The sequence below is a fragment of the Podarcis bocagei genome (genome assembly GCF_964188305.1).
Source record: "Podarcis bocagei genome assembly, chromosome: 15".
Lineage (NCBI taxonomy): Eukaryota > Metazoa > Chordata > Lepidosauria > Squamata > Lacertidae > Podarcis > Podarcis bocagei.
The window spans coordinates 37366359-37390916 of NC_138141.1; the positions used below are offsets into that span (position 1 = coordinate 37366359).

Below are 24558 nucleotides of genomic sequence, written 5' to 3' on the forward strand. Positions count from 1 at the left end.
GCAGCTAGGGACATGGCTGCCAGCAAGCCTTAAAGTGGGCTTCTGATTGTTCCTTGACAAGGGAGGCTTGCTGTCGCCGCTGATCAGCTGATTGACTGGGGAGATGGTTGGAATCGACTGTGCTATGAAATCCCCCATCAGGAACTCCATAGCACCATTGATCCTCACCAAAACGCAGCACCAGTCAGCTCACCAAGGAAGTCAGCACGCCAAAGCACCGTGTGTTCAAATCCTGCTTGGATCAGCTTGGATCCACCTTTACAGCACAGCTTGACCCCAAGCCACGCTACAAAGGAAAAATGAGACACCTGATGTCATGGTGATGTCAGGTGATCAATAGGCAGGCAGCACCACCTACCCATTGAAGTGGCCCACAGTGGGGCTAGGACATGGGTAGGCAAACTAAGGCCTGGGGGCTGGATCCGGCCCAATCGCCTTCTAAATCCAGCCCATGGATGGTCCAGAAACCAGTGTGTGTTTACATGAGTAGAATGTGTCGTTTTATTTAAAATGCATCTCTGGGTTATTTGTGGGGAATAGGAATTCATTCATTTCCCCACAAAAAATATAGTCCAGCCCCACACAAGGTTTGAGGGACAGTGGACCGGCCCCCTGCTGAAAAAGTTTGCTGACCCCTAGGCTAGGATCTGCCTGTTGGATTTCAGCCTGTGGAGAAACTGAGGAGAACTCAGAAGCGCATTACATTATGAACCACCTTGTCCAAGCAAAGATATATTCTGTTCCTAGACATTGAAAAAGAGACCCACGTTTGGACCTTGTCCTGAAACTGACCTTATTTCTCTGGCTTCCACTTCTCTGTTCCTCTAATTTTGGCCCCTGTTTATAGAAAAACATGACATGAAGTTTGTTTAGTTACTTTGGGATACATGCCAGAGGTCTTGGGTGCATGTTCCTGGTTAAAATTTGCAACACAGAACTTCTTACTAGTCTGGTTTATTTGGACAAATGGGACATTGGCCCACCAAGCTCAGTCTCCCCTCAGCCAGCCCCACTTGCCTGTCTTCTTACTTACAATCAGCCCAGAAGGTGATGGCCCTGCCTGTCAACTTCCTCCACCTTAGTCTCAGCCTTGCCCTGGGATAACTCAGAAGAGAGGAGGAAAATGGAGACAACTCTAGAATGAGTTGGCTCTGCCTGCCGTTGGCTCTCGTCCCACCTGCTGGTGGGCTCCCTGCCTTCTGCCCCACCAGTCGCCAGTGGGCACCAGCCACCACTGTCATAGGGCCCACAGACATTTCTAAGCCCCATTCCACACTTTTGATATTGGGATGTGGGGCAGTGGCAGAGCTGCAAGAAACAGCAACTGCATCCTCATTGCAAATGGCCCCAGGGGAACAATGGGATGCTGTGATGCAGCTTTTGTTCAAAATTATGGCTGTCTCCGCTGGTCACTGAGGACAGCCATACATCTACTTCAGGTTAGCAAGGATGACCATCATTTCACCAGTCTTCCTCCCCAGGAGCACTTTTGGAGACCATGTCTTAGAAAAGCGGAGTCTATGTGCATGCACTTTCTCCCTCCCTCCCTCCCTCCCTCCCTCCCTCCCTCTCTCTCTCTCTGCTGGGGGGGGTGCAGATCTGGGGGCAGGAGAGAGAAAAGGCTCTAGGGCAGCCTTTCTCAACCTGTGGGTCCCCAGATGTTGTTGGACTACAACTCCCATCACCCTAGCTAGCATGGCCAGAGCTCAGGGATGATGGGAGTTGTAGTCCAACAACATCTGGGGACCCACAGGTTGAGAACCGCTGCTCTAGGGGGTCGAGTGCCCACAGACCTCATTCAAAAATCAAAATATGCCCATAGGTCTATAAAGGTTGAGAGCCCCTGGGGTAGCATAACCCCCATTTGGTGATTCTGCTGGGTCGCTGCTTCCATTTCTTGCAGCCTGATTTATTGGCAAGGCTTTTATTTGCAAGCTGAAGAAAGACAGGATGCAATCCTCTGCCTCTTCATCTCTATCAGATCAGCCACTGCACACGTGTTTTCAGAAACGTGAGACATAGTTCCCAGTCACCAAAGATTGCAAACATCTTTGAAGGCCTTTTGCACCCACACCCTGCTCCAAAGTAGCCTGCCACAATTATGTTGAAAACACGCATGCACAGTTGCAAAGAGGAACAAGTTCCGGGCAGAACTGACATGCCACATACCTGCATTTTTTCCAGCATTTCAAAGAACTCTGCAGACTGGGGGAGACAAAGAAAAGAAAGAAAGAAGTGAAGCTAAAAGTCAGCACCTTATGACAACTGCAACCACATCATTTATTGCACTCACTGCTTCTAATTCGGAGAGTTTTGACTAATGAAGCCCTAAATGGCTTGGGACCTTGATGCCAGAAGGAAGATCTCCTCCTCCTGGAATTACCTGAAACTTAAGGTCATCCACACAGGCAGATCTCTGAGTTTCCTCAGTCTGAAGCTCAGAGTGCCGTGAGGGACAGGGGCTTCTTCTGTGTTGGCCCCCTAGCTATTGAATACTCAGTCAGGGAAGCTCGCCTGACAGCAGCCTAAGACTTAAGCCTTCTTGCTTAAATCCCTCTGGCCAGTGGTTTTAGTTACTGGATTTGCTGGTAGCGTTTAGCTCCTGAGTCTTCTCTTGCATCTTAAAGTGCATTTACTTTTTTGTATTTGGGCTTTACACCGGGTTTGGCTTCTAAGATTCATGCTGGATTTTTACAGGCATTATTCTTAGGTTTTTAATTGCAATGCACGATGCCCAGAGAACGTCTTCATGGGGGGCCTAACAAGTAAATAGACATGCACAGAAAAGTCTAGGTTTTTATATCGATTCTCCATCGTTCATTGATTGCAAACCGAAATCCTCTGGAGGGGGCAACGCCTCTGAACACCATCTGCTGGGAACTGCAGGTGGAGAGAATGCAGCTGAACTTGTGTCCCTCTTGCAGGGTTCCCATTGGTGCATCTGGTTAGGCACTGTCTGAACAGAGCACTGGATTCCTGCATTGCAGGGGGTTGGACTAGATGACCCTTGGAGTACCGTCAAACCCTTTGATTCTATGACTAGGTGGCTGATGGCCTCATCCAGGAAAGCTATTCTCATGTTCTTATGATGTTCTAGTGTAAAATGTCAGCCACTACTATAAACCCAGAAATCCCCACTTCATTCTGCTGGTTCACCTCAGCTTATAGCTTGATGACTCTGTGAGAACTTGCCCGTTTGAAAACCCTTTTTTTGTTTCCGTCAACACAGGATGAGCTCAAAACACTGGATGGTGAGGAAACCCTTATTGATATAACATATTGACACCCACTTTTCTTCATTAGAGGTCCAGGCAGTTTTCAAAACAGTAAAATGCAGTTTTTTAAAAAAAACCTGTATATAGAAGGAAGTAGCCAGCAATAAAAGACAGCAATAAAACAATTTAAAAGGAATTGAAGTTTAAAAAAACATAACCCAATGAAATATAATAAAAGGCGCCATGAAAAAACAGAGTCAGAAGGGTTGTATACAATTATAGCTGAGCCAAATGTTCTTAGAAGACCTTTTTTCTCAGAAAATGTCAGCTCCTTTGTTTCTTTGTAGGATTATATCGCTTTGAAGCATAGACCAAAATATTCCCTGGCATTTTGGAAAGCAGTTACCATCTCTCCCCCAACACACTCAGCTGTGGAATAACCCTAGGTCTGGGGCATTCGTTTAATTGCAATGTAATGTCCAGGGTTGCAGTAGGGCTGGGGCAATGGAGGCAGGGCCCCGTCCTCAGAGGAGGAGCCAGGAGGGAACCTCCATTGCAATCGACATCCTCCCCAGTCTATGGTAAGAGCCTGTGCCTCACTCTCCTGGAAAAACTGAGGAAGCACTTGGTCAGCCTACTGTACAAAAATCATGAGACTGTGAAGAGGCAGGTCTTAGAATTTAGGTAGGCTCAGTTGTAGACAACTGCCATGCAGCCCCTCCATTCCTGGAAAGGCCTTGATCCATAGCTAACTCCATCCACCTGCTGCCAAGTGAGGTGTCAGCCTGCCTGACTCCAGCTGCCATTGGCTCCTCCCCGCCCAGAACTCCCCTCCCCCTGTGATGAAACAATGCTCCTCTTCTTTCCGTTCCTCCCATTGCTCTGCTCTTCTGTGTAGGACAGAAGTGGGGAGGTGGATCCACCTGGTGGGCCAGGTCATTACCTTCCACCCACGTCCCTGCACAAGCCAGGTTTGACAGGTGGGCAGGGCTACCCAGCTGCCAGTTACCTGACGTCACCATGACAGCAGCTGACATGGCACTTTGAAGTGCTTGGGCTTTGCAAGCACCAACAACCAGCTGTTTGTCGGGGCTTGCAACGGAGCCAGGCAGGTAGCTTTCGCAGTGGATCTTTGCAGGTAGCGCTGATCAGTTGACTGGTGGTAACTGCAAAGCCCCCTTTGACCCTGATAGGTTGTTTTATCTGCACAACAGCTGAAATCACATAGGGCAAGTAGGTGTGCCTTGGCAAAACATGCTCTCACAAGTCAAATGGAGAGGACTTGTGGGTTGAATAAAGCCCACAGGCCAGAAGTCATGGACCGGTTTGATGCAGATGAATGGTGGTAGGAACCAGCAGGGGAGCCACCAAGGGAAGAAAGCTCAGAGCCCAGGGAGTGGTGGTGGGACGATGATGAATGGTAAGAGGGAGAAGATTGGGAAGATGAGGTGTTGGAAGCTGAAGGGGTAATGGGACTTAGTGAGCAACTAACCCTAACCCTAACCCTAGCGCCCCTCCTCCCTGGTCTCCCAGAAGCAGAAGAGGCAGGAAGTGGGAAGAGCAAAGACAGGCATTCAGGTGCCTGATTCCTTGGGGGGGGGACCCTAGAGAGGACACATGGACAGCTGCGGGGAGGAAGGGACCTTAATTCTTGGCAACTAATCCATTGGTCAAGACCTACCAGGGATGAGTTCCTGTGCTCACTGGGCCTAACACTAGTCTGTTCTGGCTAATAAAGAGTTAACTCCAACATGCATGGTGTGATTTACTGCTGATTTGCTCCAGAGCTTCACCACCAGCCTTCCGTGACCTGAAATCCTGGAGAGCCACTGTCAGAGTAGGGGATACTAAGCTAGATGACCTGATAGACACCAGCTTCCCAAGGCTTCATATTCAACACTGGCATCTTCAACTAGGTGGTCACAGGTGATGGGATTGGAGTACACCTCTGCTTGAGGCTTTGGAGAACCGCTGCCAGTGGTGGAGACTCTGTTGCTGAACCTCAACACTCATCATCCTTGACCACTGGCTCTGCTGAGTAGGGCTGAAGGGAGCTGGAGTCCAGCAGCATCTGAAATAGACAGTGCTGGCCTGGTGGAAGGAAGACTCCTTTCTTGTTCAGCTGCAGCTTGGGCTCAATGCCCTGGGGTAGCTCAACCGGTAGAGCATTAAACTCTTAACCTCAGGGTTGTGGGGTCAAGCCCCATGTTGGTCAAAAGATTCCTGAATTGCAGGGGGTTGGATAAGATGACGGCGCCCCAATGGCCCCTTCCAACTCTACAATTCCATGAGGTTGCACAGAGATGGGGATGAAGCTCACCTTAGCACTAAGCAGTGGTGTAGCGTGGGGGGTGCAGGGGGGGCCGGCCGCACCGGGCGCAACATCTGGGGGTTAGGGTTAGGGGGCGCAAATCCACGGGTTAGGGGGCGCAAATCCACGGGTTAGGGGGCGCAAATCCACGGGTTAGGGGGCACAAATTACTTGCCTTGCCCCGGGTGCTGACAACCCACGCTACGCCACTGGCACTAAGTATCCTGCACCAGCAAAGGAAAGGCAAGCTCAGGAAGCGAATGAGGGGGGCGGCAGCCCCCCAAAATTGTGCCCGATAACGTAAAGCAAAGTGACAATCAGGCTGGAAAATAAAAGCCAGAGCAAAGGCAGATGCAGACCATTAAGTTAATTAGTGGCAAGGTTCCAGCAGAGCTCGCCCAACCAAACTCGATTATTGTATCGCTTTTTGAATTTTCCAGTCATTTGCAAGGTCATCTCCTTCGTCTAGTAACAGCCCGGTAATTCAATTGCAGGTTTATTTTCTCAGGAAGCTGCCCTCCTTTAAAAAAACAAAATAAAGAGCCTATCCAGCTGCTCTGGGAGTCCTTGTCAAATATTGGGACACTCCTAATAAACAAATACACCTTTTCTTTCCAAAGATGGTACAGAGTACCAAAGAGAAGGTCTGTCTTGTCTTTCCTCATCTCCGCCCTCCTGACATCTTTTAATCAAACCTTTGTTTGCTCACAGGAGAGATCTAAGTTCCTTTACTCCTTTAAGCCAGATAATGGAAAGTACTTCTTCACGCAGCGCATAATTCAACTATGGAACTCACCGCCACAGCAGGCAGTGATGGCCACCAGCTTGGAAGGCTTTAAAACACTAATTCATGGTCTGGTTTGTCAGGGTCCTTCCTAAAATGTCAGTGCCTTTTGCATGTTTTCCCGTCTTCAGTGCTGATGCTTGCATGGACCCTGATAAACCACACTGCAATAAAGTAATCGTGATGTTAAACACTGCAATAAAGCAACCTTGATATTAAACATAGTAATAAATAAAGCAATCTTGATGTGGTCTCATGTCCAATTGCATCAAGATTTCTTGCTCTTCGTATTTTATCACTACAGTGGTACCTCGGGTTAAGAACTTTTTTTCCAAGGCAACGGATGCAAACATGAAACACTTTCCACCCAGCAATTTGATGGAGGAAGTAAGAGGAGTTAGAAATCATGGTGTGGGCTTCTCCCTCCAGCTTTATGCTTTTTTTCAAAGAATAGAGCAGGAAAGAGAATACAGTGGTACCTCAGGTTAAGTACTTAATTCGTTCCGGAGGTCCGTTCTTAACCTGAAACTGTTCTTAACCTGAAGCACCACTTTAGCTAATGGGCCTCCTGCTGCCGCTGCACTGCCGCTGCATGATTTCTGTTCTCATCCTGAAGCAAAGTTCTTAACCTGAAGCACTATTTCTGGGTTAACGGAGTCTGTAACCTGAAGCGTATGTAACCTGGAGTGTATGTAACCCGAGGTACCACTGTATTCTGGTGACAGTAATTTGTTTTCATTGTTTCATTCTGACCCTTATATCATTCTGACCCTTATATCATTGTAACCCACCCCAAGACCTCCTGGCGAAGGACAGGAAACAACAACAAACGTTAAAAATCACACAATATTATCGGATTTCAAAATCAAGCCAGCCATTTTAAAATATACATTATAAAATTGAATTGCATCTCAAAATACATGTCAGATTTGCATATATGGGTAGGCTGCTTAAATGGGGGGGTTTCTTAGAAGGCTTAGAAAACTGTACAGCAGAGGTGCCTGCATAATATCAATAGGCAAGGAGTTCCAGAGGTGCTGTCATGGTGGAGGACTGATTCCTCAGAAGTGTGGAATGAACGGGAAACAAAGAAGACTAAGTTGGGGGATAGCTTAGTCGGTAGAGCATGCGACTTAATCTCAGGGTTGTGGGTTCTAATCCTCACATTGGGCAAAAGTTTCCTGCACTGTAGGGGGCTGGACTAGATGATGCTTGTGGTCCCTTTCCAACTCTACAGTGCTAAGACTCCAAGATCCACTTCCACACATGAGCTTGGCAGGCTGTGCCAGCGTCCCTGAAATTACCATATTTTTCGCTCTATAGGACATACCCGACCATAGGACACACCTTGTTTTAGAGGGGGAGAACAAACAAACAAAATCTCCCCCTCTCTGCTCAGTGCCCCATCAGCGAAGCGGCAGGAGAAACGGAGCCCCTTCCGTTTCTCCTGCCACTTCACTGAAGGGGCGCTGCGCAGAGAGGCGGAGAATTGTTTTTTCTTGTTCTCCCCCTCTAAAACAAGGTGCGTTCAGTGCGTTCAAGGTGCGTTCAGTCTCCTTCAGTGAAGGCAACCCGAAGCCTCCGGAGCACAGCGGGAGTTCCCACTGCGCTCCGAAGGCTTTGGATTTATTTTGCAGAAGCCGGGAGAGCAAGACTCTCCTGGCTTCAGCAAAAGGAACCTGAAGCCTCCGGAACGCAGCGGGAACTCGCGCTGCGCTCCGAAGGCTTCAGGCGGCTATCCCTGAAGCCTGGAGAGTGAGAGGGATCAGTGCACACCCCTCCAGGCTTCAGCGAAAGCAACGCGAAGCCTCCGAAGCGCGGAGCGAGCGCTCCCTCTGCATTTCGGAGGCTTCACGTTTCTATCGCTGAAGCCAAGGAGCCAGCATTCGCTCCATAGGACGCACACACATTTCCCCTTAATTTTTGGTGGCGAAAAGGTGCGTCCTATAGAGTGAAAAATATGGTGCTCTGCTGCAAACCTAAGATGTGACCCTTTGAGATTTCTGCTTCTGAAGTTCAGTGGTAGGGCATCTGCATGCAGAAATCTCCAAGGAGGGCCAGGAGACATTCCCTGCCTGAAACCCAGGAGAGCTGCTGCCAGTCAGTGTAGAAAACACTTAGCTAAATGGACCAATGGGTCTGACTCATTATAAGGTGGCTTCCTATGTTCCTAAGGTTCAGCTGAGACAAAAGCGTGCCTGTTAGGACTTATCAGCATGGAGCAGCTGGTGGCGTTACCACCATTTTGCAGCCAGAAAGATGCGGCAGCTTGCCAGAGCACGTGTGGCACGACCGGTGCCTTCTGAGTTACCGTACATCCCTTGAGTCCTGCTTGAGGCCAGAAATCCCATCCCTGATAAGCAATCTCTGCCCCTAACAGGCCGGACTGGTCTCTCTGATTAATACAAACAACAAACTAGGCAGACAACGAAAGCTGGGGAAGCTGAATCTAGCATAAGTGCCACCCTCCATTTCCATGTTTGCCAGTCTTGGGGAGCCAAGCGCAACAGTACTATAGAAACCATAGAAGCGTAGAGTTGGAAGGGACCCTGAGGATCATCTAGTCCAACCCCCTGCAATGCAGGAATATGTAGCCACCCCATACGGGGATCGAACCTGCAACCTTGGCGTTATCACATTCTAGCCATGTGGCTCCTCCATCCATGCAGCCCGATCTTCAGGTAGGGCTGGAAGAGAACGCTTTCTGAAATCCCAGACAACCACTTCCATCCTGGGTGGACAATACTGAGCTAGGTGGAACAGTGGTCTGACATAATAATAATAATAATAATAATAATAATAATAATAATAATAATAATAATAATTTTATTTGTATCCCACCCTCCCTGGCCAAAGCCGGGCTCAGAGCGGCTAACAACAAGTAAAAATAGCACAGCGTACATAAAATCACACAGTCAATTAATTTAAATACATTCTAAAATCAATTCAGAATCAAATTAATGGCAACCATTGGGTTAGAGGTCTATGAGGATTACAGAAGGAGAGAGGGGGTCAGACTGTGCCTTGGCCAAAGGCCTGATGGAACAGCTCCGTCTTGCAAGTCCTGCAGAAAGATGTCAAGTTCCGCAGGGCCCTAGTATCTTGTGACAGAGCATTCCACCAGATCGGGGCCACGGCCGAAAAAGCCCTGGCTCTGGTCGAAGCCAGCCTAACCTCCCGGTGGCCCGGGATCTCCAAGATGTTTTGAAGACCGTAAGGTCCTCCATGGGACATACCAGGAGAGGCGGTTTCCCATGTCCCTTCTCTCGCTCTCTCCCTTTACATTGGCTCAGCGTTCCTTGCAAGCTGCTCCAGCAAGCTCAGCCCTTGCACACCTCATTGTCTCCAGAGTCAACCTTCTTCAGAAATCTCACTGAAGATGACATGGGTGAGAACAATGCCAGGAGGGTGGGAGGGAGAAGAGCAGTGTAATTAAGCTGACATGCCTGCCACTCAGACCCAGAGGAGCTGTCAGCTCTGCCTTTCTAGTCTGACAAGAGTTCCGACTTTTCGTTGTACTGCAATAGCATCTCCTTACATGCCTCTGCCGGGTTATGAATGGGGTCCGCCAGCTGTTTTGTGAATGCAGCAAACTGTGTGTTACATCAGGCCAGACTTTGGGCCATCTTGTCTATTCTGATCGGCAGTGATTCCCCAACACCCTAAGGCAGAAGGCTTTCCACCTGCTGCCTGCTCCTTTTAACTGGAGATGTCAGAAATTGAACCTGGGACCTTCTCGTTTATTTTGAAGAGTTGTACCTTCCAATCAGGGACACGGGTGGCACTGTGGGTTAAACCACAGAGCCTAGGGCTTGCCGATCAGAAGGTCGGCAGTTCGAATCCCCACAACGATGTGAGCGCCCGTTGTTCAGTCCCTGCTCCTGCCAACCTAGCAGTTCGAAAGCATGTCAGAAGTGCAAGTAGATAAATAGGTACCACTCTGGCAGGAAGGTAAACAGCGTTTCCGTGCGCCGCTCTAGTTCACCAGAAGTGGCTTAGTCATGCTAGCCACATGACCCAGAAGATGTACGCCGGCTCCCTCGGCCAATAAAGCGAGATGAGCGCCACAACCTCAGAGTCGGCCACGACTGGACCTAATGGTCAGGGGTCCCCTTACCATTACCTTTACCTTCCAATCAAAGGATTCTCAAGTCAACTTATAGGCAGCAGGCAATACTACAACAGAAACCTCAACATTCTCTGTCTCTGTCTCTGTCTCTGTCTCTGTCTCTGTCTCTGTCTGTCTCTCACACAAACACAAACACACACACACAATCCAGCAACCCTTAAAGCTTTGTTGATAGGCATAGACCCTCCAAGTGTCCCTACTTTCCAGGGACAGTCCTGAATTTACAGAAGCCATCCCGGTTTCTGATGAGTTTTCCCACTTTTCCTTAGGACATCCCTATTTTCATCTGAGAAATATTGGAGGGTATGGAGCTATCCGACCCCTGAGCCAAGGAGATAACTAATCACACAACCTTTAGAAGACATCTGTAGAGGGAAGTTTTAAAAAATGTGTAATGTTTTACTATGTTTTTATATATGTTGGAAGCCGCCTAGAGTGTCTGGGGCAACCCAGTTAGATGGGTGGGGTATTATTATTATTATTATTATTATTATTATTATTATTATTATATCATTGGACATCCCTATTCTCATTGGAGAAATGTTGGAGGGTATGTAGACAGGGTCAGAGCAGTGATGTCTGGTGCCCACTGGGACTGGTAGAGCAATAGTCAAGGAGTTCAACAGTAAGTGGAGCCAGAGGCTATGGCAGGCAGCTGATTCTAGTTTCGTCCCTATCCCCTTCCTCCCTGCTGAGTTCTGCAAGGGCAAGACTGAGACTAAAGAGAAAGAAGGAAGTGACTGCCAAGGGTGGCCTTCTGGACTGGTTAAAAGGCAGCAGATGGGCTTGGAGGAAATAAGGCTGCTGTTGGCGGGACAGCACCCCATCTGCCCTAACGTGCCAGCTTCCTCTGGCAGGCTATACAAGAAAACGCCCAACACTCACTCACCCATTTGCATGCATGGCCCTAATGCCCTTAGATCTCCAGCTGATGGACGGGGGCAGAGCTTGCTGCCTTTTGGTCCTGCAGTCCCAGCCCAGCCAGCAGCTGGAGCTGAGTCTCTGACAATGGGGCAGGGGGAAACCCACCCCCTAAAGCTGCTCTTTCACTGGCCAATGCAAGTGGCCGTGCTGGTTTCCCCATTATCATGACATTCTTCCTGGGAAGCAGATGGTGCAATTCTCCAGCTGATGGCAGAGGCAAGAGTGTGCATCTCTAGCATGCAAAGTATCTTTGGGTTGTTCCACCACTGAGCTATGGTTCCTCCTCAACTAGGATGCCTTGCTAGAAATGTCACTCTCTAATGCACCCTTAAGAAGATCAAACCTATCCATTCTGAAGGAAATCAGCCCTGAGTGCTCACTGGAAGGACAGATCCTGAAGCTGAGGCTCAAATACTTTGGCCATCTCATGAGAAGAGAAGACTCCCTGGAAAAGACCCTGATGTTGGGAAAGATGGAGGGCACAAGGAGAAGGGGACGACAGAGGATGAGATGGTTGGACAGTGTTCTCGAAGCTACCAGCATGAGTCTGACCAAACTGCGGGAGGCAGTGAAAGACAGAAGTGCCTGGCGTGCTCTGGTCCATGGGGTCACAAAGAGTCAGACATGATTAAACGACTAAACAACAACAATACGCCCTTCCCATGACACCAGGGGTGGTTTTTCAAGGTGCAAAACATTACGCCGGCAATTCTCATGCAGAAACTCTCTTATTACTGTAATTTCAACCCAGAATAAATGTTAGATCTTGACGACATGCTGTATTCGTCGTATTAGAAGGTATCAGTTGGGTTCTTGGGAACTCTGAAGGCTCTCAGAAGACAGGGAGGGAAAGCTTTGGAGAGTAGGCAAGGCCTAGCATGTCTTCCTGAAAATGGCAATCGGTCCCTCTAACCTTCCACCCAAACCATAACGCTATCTATGTTTTAGACTCAGCATACATGGTTCTCCTAACGGTTCTTGGGTACAAGGGTATTTTCCATACATATTGCACTCCAGGAGATAAGAGCCAGGCAGTTCGCATCTCAGAAGGGATAATGTAAGTGGAGATTAACAATAGAAGACTTTGCAATCCACGCTATAAACTCCACCTGCCTCTGGTAAAACATTCAGATTTTTCAAGAATCTCTCGATTCTGAATATTCTTTTTTCCTGCTATTAACTTCAGTTCTCCCAATTTCCACATCAGCTGGTTATTTAAAAAGAAGAGGTTGTCATGAAAATTCATCAGCATTCGGGAGAGAACTTCTAATATATTTTATTTACTTATTATACAACGCTTATTTATAACGAAACATTAAAGCAATAAAGCGATAAAATCATTGGGGAAAACAACAGATTAAAACATTAAAAAGTGATTGAAATCAACAATAACCTAATAACCAGATCCAAACACGTGTCAACATACTACATGTCTAATCTCTCTCTCTCTTTAGCGATCACTTGTAGCCGAGTAAGATTGTCTTCCATAAACACGGTTTTAATTTTGTATGCAGTTTTGCCTAATGTACACATTTTCACAAAGCAAATTGACCTTATAGAACATATTTTGTATGCAATTTACACAATTTAATTTTAATGCACACTTTGCCGTGGCACATACGTCTTCTGTACACTTTACTCAGCCAGCAGAGTGCACTGCAGAATGAGCAGCAGTACAAATTTTGAACACTATGTTTTGGCTCGTGTATTGCTTCTGAGAGTGCAGATTTGTAGGTTCACCTGCAATGCAAACTGAACTGAATTTCTCCTCTCCCCCCCCCCCCACATCCCTAATCAAGAATTGGAGTCTGGGTTATATAGAATCCTAGAATTGTAGAGTTGGAAGTGACCTTGAGGATTGTCAAGTCCATCCGCCTGCAAGGAAGGAATAAGCTGCTGTCCCATATGGGAATTGAACCTGCGACCTTGGCAGGTTATCAGCCCCATGCTCTAACCAACTATCCAGGCTTATACTCAATCAGACCAGTGGTCCATCTAGCTCAGTATTGTCTACACTGACTGGCAGCAGCTCTCCAGGATTTCCGGCAGGAGTTTCTCCAAACCCCACCTGGAGATGCCAGAGGGGATCAAACCTGGGAACTTCTGCTTGCAGGGCAAACACTCTATCATTGAGCTATGGCCATTCCCCTAACACAGCTAGTTTTGACTTGGTGCTTTTGCCAGGATCGAAGTTATTTAGCAGAGGGTCAAGCAAGCTCACTGTGCGAGCTGATTGCACGACAGTTGCGGCACAACACTCACCAAAAAACTGCTGAGGAGGTCCATCATGTTTCCAATGCCCCACCAATCCACGCTAGCATCGCATAGATCCGAAACCACCGTGCGTCCTTCTGGAGAGCTCTCCTGAAGCCATACACCAGCCTGAACATCCATATAGACTGTGCTTTATCCCCCCCCCCCCCAACATCCCTTTGTTAATATTTCTCTAAGTGAGACATTGTGCGCTGGCTGCTTGACAGGTTAAATGGGCGTGCCAAGTCACCAGGCGAAAGCACCCAAAACAGGTTGTGCAGGAAGCACATTTTAATATTTCAAAGCAGAGAGAGAGGGGGGGCTGTGTTTCTTTTCCTCCCTCCCACCTCACAATTTGGAATGGGATCAAAGGCACCCTGTGACGTAACAATCCTCTAAATTTGGAAGGCAAATGTGCTAGTGTATTTGATATCGGGTAGAACAATGCGTGTGGAGGGGGGAGAGGGAAAACAGTCGCTATTAAATGCAAGCCACCAAAAGAGCAAAAGGTTACCTCTGCTTCAGCAAATGGACTTGTGCAGAGTCTTGCTGTGCTCAGACTAGCAAAGGCAGACCAGATAGAAAAGGGGTAGGCCAACTAAGGCCTGGGGGCCGGATCCAGCCCAATCACCTTCTCAATCTGACCCGCTGATGGTCCGGGAATCAGCGTGTTTTTACACGAGTAGAATGTGTCCTTTTATTTAAAATGCATCTCTGGGTTATTTGTGGGGCATAGGAATTCGTTCATTTTTATTTGTATTTTCAAAATATAGTCCGGCCCCCCACAAGGTCTGAGGGAGAGTGGACCGGCCCCCTGCTGAAAAAGTTTGCTGATCCCTGAGCTAGAATAAGGACCAGGGAGAAAATGTCCCCATCTTCTCTGCCCTCTCCACAGGCTGCAAAGTTGGGGAGTGCATACACAAGGCATACGCACCAAGGAGGGGCGCTCTGGGATTGTGGTTCCCTCCCCCCAGGACATTCAGTGGTGACGCTTCTAAAATGTTCAACTATCATCATTTTATTTATTCAAAAGTTGAGTTTCTAGTCCCTTTACTTCATAGAATCATCGAGCTGGAAGGGATCCCAAGGGTCATCTAGTCCAACCCTCTGCAATGCAGTAATCTCAGCTAATGCATCCATGGCAGATCCACGACCAATCATTCCACCCTGCTATTCAGAAGTTCAGATATGATCTTATTGACCACGGGGGGGGCGACTGTGTGGAACCCCTGCAAGTAAATCGGCAGGGGAACATGTCCCACCCCCACCCCCAATACTAATTATTACTTCACTATAAACTAGCTGGCATCCTAGCAACATTTCCTTATTAATTGTCCTTTTTATAGCACAGACTTGCAATGCTTTCAGACCACACCTGATGAGTAAACAGGAAGCCGTTCTTGGATATCTATTCCAACGCAATGATTCTTCGGATTAATATGCTAACTAATGGCACTTCTCCCATATCAAATTGCAATGGTAAGGTTTGGTGATTTTAGACACTGGACCTCATGGTCTTATCACATGGCACTCAACAGTTCTGAATTAAGTGGGACATCCCAGAATTACAGAAGTCGGCTACTGTTTGGATCCTGGAATGTCTCATTTTTCATTCTGGCACTCTGGAGTGAGTCAGGTGGCTCACACCAGAGCGTTGGACCAAATGACGCTCACTTTTCAGTCTTGCAAGACCCAAAAACGAGGTGCAGGTGTGAGCGTTTGGGACCAAAAAAAGGAGTGTCCCGATTTTGGTTCCCAAGATGTTGCAGGGTCTGCTAACAGGGAGTGGTGGTTCAGATGACAATGTGTACGGCTTCAGTTACATCAAAATGTGGAAAGATAACCCTGCTCACCTTCTCATTCTGCTGAGTGAAGCCCTGGGCAATGCCCCACCACCACCAAGTCCTGCTCTGATGATGCCACCATCAAAATGACTTCTATCAACTCACCCACCAAGCCTGAACTTCTGGGTACTTCTCTTGGTCCCACTTCAAATGTTGAACCTGCTTTGGAGATGCTGCTCCACTTGTGTCTGAAGCTTCCCATTTCTGGAAGGTTGAAGCGGCCCTGACAAAACGCAGGCATCCTTGCATCATGCCAGCCTACAGATCCTAACGCTCCTTTGGCGCAGAGGGCTGCGATCACAGTTGTGTGGAGCAATCGTTGCATGCAGACAGGTTGGTAAATTGAACATGACAGTCTCCGGGGGGGCTGTTGGGCTCCTGAGATACTCCAGCCCTCTGCTGCCTGGAAATATCCCTCAACTCCCACCCGCTGCAAATTGTTGGTGACAACCTGGGTTGAGGCAGCAAGCAGGCCTTTTCCCTCGCTGCCTGCTGCTTTCTCAGCAATCCACTCTCTCAGAGAGGAGCTAGAGAAGGCCCATGGAATCTTTTCCCACCCTGTAAAACCTTCTGAGGACCACATGCCAGCGGTGGACGTGGATTATGAAGTTTGCCTTTGTGTCACAGCCTAATTTCTTCACACAGAGTATCCTCCAAGTGTCCCGATTTTCCAGGGGCACCTAGTTAGAAAAGGCCTCTCAAAGTCAGACTCTAGGTGCCAGCTGGCACACTTTCAGTTCATTGTTGATTATTCTTTCACTCCTTCTCCCTCTCCCCCCAAAGAAACACACATTGTGCAATGAAGGTGCTTAAAAGGTTTAACAGTTTGCTGCTACAACCAGGGGAAAGAATTTGGGGATCTTTTCTACAAGCTGAGCACGATACAGGTGGGAGGAATCCCTCTTCTCCTTGACGGAGAGCGCCAGAAAGTATTAGAAAAGCAGAGGGAAAGCAAAATTCCCTTACTTATTAGGAATGGCCTGGAGCATTGTGAGGGGAAAGTTAACTGCAGATCCAACTAAGCTTGTTCTGAGCATGGCTGCAAGGACACATGGGCAGGGGGCTTTTTTGCCAATTTCCAGCTGGGCATTTAGGTCATAGCTGTCAAGAGTCCCTTATTTGGTGGGACAGTCCCTTATCCCAGCGCCATGTCCCGCTGCTGTCCCTTATTGATGATGTCCCTTAAATAAGCTACTGAAGGTAATGGGGCCCTTTCTATGTCCAGCTGTCCTTTGTCAACAACAAATTGTTGCTTTTTTTGTGTTGAATATATGCTATATGGTAATTTATGGACCTAATAGGTATCTAAAGCCATTTGCATGCAACAAAATATGTATTTTATCAAAGTAATTGTTGATCCCTTATTTTGGCTGCTGATCCCTTATTTTCAAATCTGTAAGTTGACAGCTATGATTTAGGTAGTTTTAGACTCTGCATGCACTGGTTTAAATGCCCACCCACTTTAGATGCAAAAGGCATTGTGTTAAGTTGTGGATGAACATATCAGACGACACAGCGATTCTTCAAACAGCTCTTGTTTATTCACAGGCCAGAACAGAACTGAACTGAAGGGTTCAGCCAGTCTGCTTATATAGAGCTCCACTACAACACAACAGTAACCACTTTCTGTAACTATCCAATCACTGAACGTCACTTTCAGTCCCTTATTTGCATATGTGGACCTGAGTGACAACTATCTACAGTATCCCCCTGCTGGCCCAGGGTGAGAACTTCAGTACATAACACATTGCTTTGCTTTCTTCAAAGGCAGATGCCAGCCCTGTTGTATTTGAGGAGTCTCCTGCTCATCCTGCTGAAATTTTAAACTTTGGACTAGGGGATAGGGGCTCTTTCATTAGAAAGATGTGTATTTTACCACTACTTCTTCAAAATCTGGTAAGCCACGTCTTTTGCATTTGTGGATCCTCCTGCTTATACGGCTAAGCGGGGCATATCAAGAGGTTTAAGTCCTGTAGAACCATAGAATTGTAGAGTTGGAAGGGACCACAAAGGTCATCTAATCCAACCCCCTGCGATGCAGGAATCTTTCACCCAGTGTGGGACTCGAACCCACAACCCTGGGATTAAGAGTCTCATGTTCTACTGACTCAGCGATTGTCTTCCATTCCTGGGCTAAAGATGTTGTGTTCTTGAGTGTGATACTGAATAGTCCTCAGTTTAGGGTAGTTTGTTTCAATACCCCACTCTCTGTACTCTCCAAACCCCATTTTCAGTAAATGTTATTTTACTTGCATAGGGCTCACCTTCCCCCCTTTTTTTGTTATTGTTTTTTTTTAAAAAAATGGCAAAAAAATCTGTTTAAAAAACCAAATCTGTTTTAAAAAAGACTTGAGCCTCTGCCTTGAGTCTTCAAAACAGGACAAGGTGCAAATTTAAATAAGTAAATATTTATGAAAACTGCTCTTAAGACAGTGTTCCACCGCTGCACATGTTACAGTCTTGAAATTTACGAGGAATAATAAAAAGCAGAACAGCAGCTCAGATGCACTGAGGCTATTTCAGCTCCCCCTATGGAAGGTCATTAAAATTTCAGCTTTCTATCAGAAACATCATTAAAGCAAACGGGGAGAGGGAGGAGCAATCCACCAAGAGCGCTACATTGGGATTAATTTGTTTGTTTTGCGCTTCTAAAGAGATTGTATAATAATATGCACAGACACTCTCAATTCACCCACTGTCGACTCATAGAATTAAGAACTCATCAGGGAGGTCCTCCGAAAAAAGGATGTAATTGGATTGCAGCAACAACATAGTCTTAGGAGACTAAGCGACTTGCCACCCCCTTGCTTGCAAGTGTACACAACATCCGTTGAGTGGAGGTACAAGTTTTTTGTTCCATTTCATGCTTATCTGTCTCCCAAAATAAGTTATGGCAACAATAATGCACCTTGAATGTAGACTGATGGAAACGACTCCAGTCAAATTCTCCAGAGCAACCTAGTCATGTGCTTGGGTACAAATAAATACATGAAGTGCTGGCAGTCATTTCGCCAGATCCTTGAGGTGTGGGGGATGGCGTTTCAGAGGGTAAGAATAACAACAACAACAACAACAACAACAACAACAACAACAACAACAACAACAACAACAACAACAAATTATTATTTATACCCTGCCCACTCTGGGCAGCTTCCAAAAAAAAAATAATATTAAAATACTGTAATGCATCAAACATTAAAAGCTTCCCTAAACAGGGCTGCCTTCAGATGCCTTCAGATGTCTTCTAAAAGTCTGGTAGTTGTGGTTCTCTTTGACATCTGGTGGGAGGGCATTCCACAGGGCGGGCGCCACTACCGAGAAGGCCCTCTGCCTGGTTCCCTGTAACTTGGCTTCTAACAGTGAGGGAACCACCAGAAGAACTTACTTTAAAAATTGGGGAAATTGTGCTAGAAGAGCCTAAAAAGGTAAAGGACGCCTGACAGTTAAGTCCAGTCACAGACGACTCTGGGATTGCGGCGCTCATCTCGCTTTACAGGCCAAGGGAGCCAACGTTTGTCCACAGAGTTTTTCCGGGTCATGTTGCCAGCATGACTAAGCCGCTTCTGGCGCAACGGAACACCAAACCAGAGCAGTGCACAGAAACACCATTTACCTTCCGCTGGAGCGGAACCTATTTATCTACTTGCACTTTTTGGCGTGCTTTCGAACTGCTAGGTTGGCAGGAGCTGGGACTGAGCAATGGGAGCTCACCCCATCACAGGGATTCAAACTGCCAAGCCTCTGATCGGCAAGCCCAAGAGGCTCAGTGGTTTAGACCACAGTGCCACCCTAGAAAGGGCAAAAAAAAATGAGGCTCATTTATTTCCCCAAGTCCTCATGAAAAGTTGTCAGCAGATTTCGCCTAACACGCTCATCCATGTGCAATTTTGCCTATTGTCTACATTTTCACAAAGCATTTTTTCCTAAAGTACGGTAGCACATTTTCAATAGAATCTAAGCTGACCTTAGATGATCTGTTTCATAGAATCATAAAGTTGGAAGGGACCACTTTGGGCATCTAGTTTTTTGTGTGTGTTACATTCACCAGGATATGCATTTCCCCCCAAAAAAATAAATAAATAAATGATTTACCAGCATTTCACTGCAAATCTCCCCAGATAAGCACATTTTAGCATGCAGCTTTGGCGAGTTTTAAGGCCAGGGCTCATTCAGGTGGAAAGCCAGGATATATATATTCAATAAATAATAATGTAATAATAATAAATAATGCTATAGTACACATTTTTGCAAGCAAACCCTAAGGCTTGCAGAAGGACAGACCATTGGAGGGGAAGCCTAAGGAGGGAAAACAAAACAAAACAGCCCCATGAGGACCGAGTGTCCTTTGTGGCAAATGGATGCTGGTTGGTTGTCCAGGAGGGGGTGAAAACAATAAGGGAGGAGGAATCGAATGGAGTGTCCTGAAGGAGGGCATCACCGAGTGACTGGCAGCACAGTCTGACACATGCATATCTAATCTTGAGTCCAATGTGGCTTACTCACAGGCAGTGGAATCTGACCAATTTGGGCAAAGGGGGGAAAGCCAGCCAAATGAGCAGGGTAGAAATAATAGATGATGGTGGTGGTGGTGATGATGATGATGATTAACCTCTGTCTTCCCTCAGGCATCCCCACTGCCACCTGCCTACCTTCTTGCTTACAACCAATCAGGGGGCAGCCCTGCCTGTCAGTGGCTCCGGCGCCATCTGCTGTTGGGCTCCTGCCCCACCAGTCTCAAAAGGCACCAGCCACCACCGCTCCCAGGTAAGTGGGTACAGGATTGCCCTTTCATACACTGAACAGGAGGAGTCCGCATTGGTTGCTGTTCACATCAGGAAGCCTCAGTCATATTGTGTTACATCTTCTAAAAATTATATTGTAGTATGTGGTAAACCACCCTGTGATCCTTGGATGAAGGCAGTATAGATGATGATGAAGATGACGACAGCAACAACAACAACAACAACAACAACGCCACACCTATTTAAGCATTTCTTCAGAAGAAAGAGGTTCCACAGGCAACACCTCAAAAGTTGTTGTTTTTTAAAGAAGTGTGGGGAATCTTTTGGGACCCCCCACAGGGGCAGACTTTGGTAATATGGCTCCCTGAGTGAGGGGGGGGGAATTGGCTCCCCACCCTTAAATATTTGTACCAGAGATGAATGCCAAGCCAAGCTATTTGGAGTATGCCAAAATGGCCAAATTGACTGGAAAGCTCAAGAACCAAGAAGATAAAAACTTCAATAAAGAATGGGGGGAAATATAATTTATTTAGGAGACCCCTTTAAGCAGATGAAAACGTTATCAGGATTTTAATAACACTTGTGATGTAGCAAATACCATGGATAACATGGAGAGATATAAAACATGGAATATGAAATAATAGGCAGTTGTAAAAAGTTGTCAATAGGACCCATCGAGGGGATGGTGAGAAGTCTGGAGATTCAGAGAAATCTCTAAATATAGATCTGTATTTTGAATTGTTATAATTCTACACTTGTATAATCAAAGAAAAAATATTTCAAAAAATGTTTCTTTTTTCATAATAATTCATTTTGGTACAGTTGCTTTTTATGGATTATTACACTGTATTATTACAGTGGAAACTCGGGTCACAGACGCTTCATGTTACAGAAGCTTCAGGTTACAGACTCCACTAACCCAGAAATAGTGGTAGATAGGTAGCCGTGTTGGTCTGCCATAGTCAAAATAAAAAAAAATTCCTTCCAGTAGCACCTTAAAGACCAACTAAGTTAGTTCTTGGTATGAGCTTTCGTGTGCATGCACACTTCTTCAGATACACGTGTATATCTGAAGAAGTGTGCATGCACACGAAATCTCATACCAAGAACTAACTTAGTTGGTCTTTAAGGTGCTACTGGAAGGAATTTTTTTTATCCAGAAATAGTGCTTCAGGTTAAGAACTTTGCTTCAGGATGAGAACAGTAATCTTGCTCCGGCGGTGCGGCAGCAGCAGGAGGCCCTATTAGCTAAAGTGGTGCTTCAGGTTAAGAACAGTTTCAGATTAAGAACAGACCTCCAGAATGAATTAAGTTCTTAACCCGAGGTACCACTGTATTATCATTATGATGGTGGTGGTGTTGCACCCCCTTGGTCCAGCACCCTGTGCAGAGGATCTGCCCACACCACCCTAAACCCGGAGCTGACTCCTGATGCTGCTGATACAGCTTCCATCATCCCTGGCCAGTGGCCATGCTTCATGGGAGTTCTGGTTCAGCCACATTGGCTGAGCCTAGGGTTCCCCACAGCTATTTTGAACCTTCTGTCCTCTCCGTATACATTACTGCTCTCCTGAATCTTTTGGCTGCTCAGTCATGCAGGTGTAAACTTGGCCTCTCGTAGATATTTATCTTCCAGTAGCTGCTTGAGCACATTGGGGCAGGGGGAGGTAGCACTGGGTTCCTTCCCAACTCCTTGTGCAACTAGTTTGGCCAGTCTCTCTCCCTTCAAGGACCACTTCCGCCAGCATTCCTCTCTAGGCATGTGCAAAAGGCACTTTGTCACCTTCCTGGGCAACTTTCTGGGGCCCACAGGCAGAACAATGAAAGCAAATTTTAGCTGAACTGTATTCTATACGTTTTGGAAAGTTGTCTGTCCATCACCAAATTTGGCATGTTGGTTCCTAAGATCCAGGAGTCCGTTTTGGACTAGGTTTTGGCAGTGCTATTTCTCAAGAAAAAGAGGTGCCAAAACTCACCATGAAGACCTCCCTTGTTCTCTTATAACTGAGTTCCAGTAAGTTTGGGCTGGAAAAAAAGCCCTGGGTTTCGGTACATAGCTGTCAACTTTCAGATTTGAAAATAAGGGCTCAGCAGCCTCAAAAATAAGGGACCAGCAGCCTCACCTGTCCCGGCGATAGTCTACAGGATATCTAACAATCCGGGATAGCAGCAGGAAGCAGCGGAAAACAGTGCTGGAATAAGGGAATCTCCCACCAAAAAAAGGGAAGGTTGACAGCTATGTTTTGTACCACGAGACACCATTTTGAATCAAAGTGTCAGTTGGAGCCTTTCAAAACTGCATTGCGAATCCAGAATGTCCTGGTAAAATTAAGGCAGTTGGAGGGTATGAGAGCCCACCACTTCTCGGTGAAATCTCTCCCAGTGTAAAGCAGCTCGTTCCACCAGGAAGTTCTTGCTATTATTCATCCAAAACCTGCTTCCTTGCCTTTTCTGCCTGTTGGTCCTAGTCCTGTCTTCTGGAGCAGTAGAAAGCAAGCCTGCTCCCTCTCCCCCTCCCACAAAAAAAAATTCAACATGACATCACTTCCTGTTTTAATGAAAACAAGATCTGGGTCACTTCAATGCCCCAATCAAAGTTCTTCTCCTCAGTCTGTCTGTCTCCCTTAAAGAAAGTGGGGGGGGAGCAAAGGGGTGGAGCCTCTCCGTGAGACCACTGCCATGGCTGTGAGGGGCACCAAGGGCACGTGGGGGCCGAAGAGTGGCCATTGTTGGCTCTGGCTTGCTTTCTTTGGCCACTGCATCCCTGCCCCAGCCTGTGAGGAGGATGTGCAGTAGGGGAGGTAGACAGGAAGGTTGACACTAACGTAGAATATGTCCCTATTTTGATCTGAGGAATGTTGGGGGGGGTCTGCCATTGGGACATCTGCGAGAACAGAATGCTGGACTAGATGAGTCATTGGCCTGATCTCTTTTCATTCTTACCTGTTTCTCCAGCATACTATCTGTGACCCCCTATTTCACAATGGGCGCCTTACCCAAGCCAGTTCCCCCAAGTCTCATCTATGAAATGGGCATCATCATAGGCATAATCAGTGGCGGAGCAAGCCAATCGGATGCCTGGGGCCATCCGCCTGTGGGGTGGGGCTAGCTGGGGCAGGACACTCCGCAGGGCCACCAAGGAGTCTGCCTGCCTCTTCCCACTCAGCCACCCTACAGCTGAGGGGGAGGCAGTGGGTAAACTGTTTGGGGCAGCGCGGAGCCTGCGGGCGCTCAAGCCACCGCGTCACTCCCAGGAGAGACACATGGCTCGGGCACGCTGCAGACCCCATGGTGAGTGCCACCCAGCATTTTGTCACCCCCCTCAGTGGTGACATCCAGGGTGGATGGCCCCTACCGCACCCCCCCTTCCTCCACCCCTGGGCATAATCTAACTGGTTTAAAGTAGGGATCAGGGAAAATCTGTTGAGAGTTGCGTTCATGGCAGTAGGGAGGTACCTCGGGTTACGAACTTAATTTGTTCCGGAGGTCCATTCTTAACCCAAAACCATTCTTAACCTGAGGCGCACATTCGCTAATGGGGGCTCCCGTTGCCACCAGGCCGCCGGCACGCAATTTTCATTCTCATCCTGGGGCAAAATTCTTAATTTGAGGTACTACTTCCGGGTTAGCAGAGTTTGTAACCTGAAGCGTTTGTAACCCGAGGTACCACTGTAGTCAGCAGAGTCAGAGCTTGTGGTGAATTGTGCCCCCTTTCTGTCCCAGTTCTCCCCTGTCTTTCCCCCTCCTGGTCACCCAAATGAAATCAGGAAGAGCGCCTCATAAAAAAATAGGATGAGGATTGTGTGCAGGCCTGGGGGTGTAGGTTACCAGCCCCCTGATTGGAACGACATGGGTAAACATTTGTTTACCTCTGTCGGGTAGGCTTCAAACAGAAACACAAATGAAATTGGCACAGGGCTTACCTTTCAAACTCCGGCACAAAGTCAGCAACGAATGCCTGGCGCTGGGGGTGTTCAACACTGGAGCTGCCAGCTGAGATCCCTCCCCAAGCTCATCAAGGCCTAGGGCCCAGACTTGGAGCCTGCAAGGAATCCACGCTGAACGGGTTCATTGCATCCTGCTCTCTATACACTTCAGCCAGGTGAACAGAGCAGCCGCTCTCGAGCCGAAGGTGTGGGTTCCGTGAGGAAGCCCTCCCAGGTGACGTGGACAAACCCTTTGAGCGTTTGTCCCTCTCATTACCTAGTTATCACCTCTCTGCCCTCCTCCTGCCTCCGAGATAGGGAGCCAGCAGGCTTGCTTTAAAATAAACCTCAAAAAAAAGGTCGGCAACGTGTGATTAACTTAATGTGATAAGAAGCCCAGAGAACTCGGGAAGGAGTGATTGGCAAAAGG

The 24558-nt window shown here is 47.4% G+C and overlaps 1 protein-coding gene across 13 annotated transcripts in view; it reads right to left on the reverse strand.

Annotated features, from left to right (window-relative positions):
- RAP1GAP2 (RAP1 GTPase activating protein 2) overlaps positions 1-24558 on the reverse strand; it is a 201174-nt gene that overhangs the window by 43403 nt on the left and 133213 nt on the right. For 8 of the 13 annotated variants that reach the window (XM_081172968.1, XM_081172976.1, XM_081172974.1 and 5 more), the window contains 2 exons: positions 2170-2205; positions 793-837 (listed from right to left, as the gene is read on the reverse strand). In XM_081172968.1, coding sequence (XP_081029094.1) covers positions 793-837; positions 2170-2205 — 81 coding nt within the window. Of the gene's footprint in view, positions 1-792; positions 838-2169; positions 2206-3156; positions 3294-3815; positions 4004-13625; positions 13789-24125; positions 24248-24558 lie in introns of those variants that run through there. The other 5 variants (XM_081172969.1, XM_081172975.1, XM_081172980.1 and 2 more) reach the window with 5 other exon arrangements.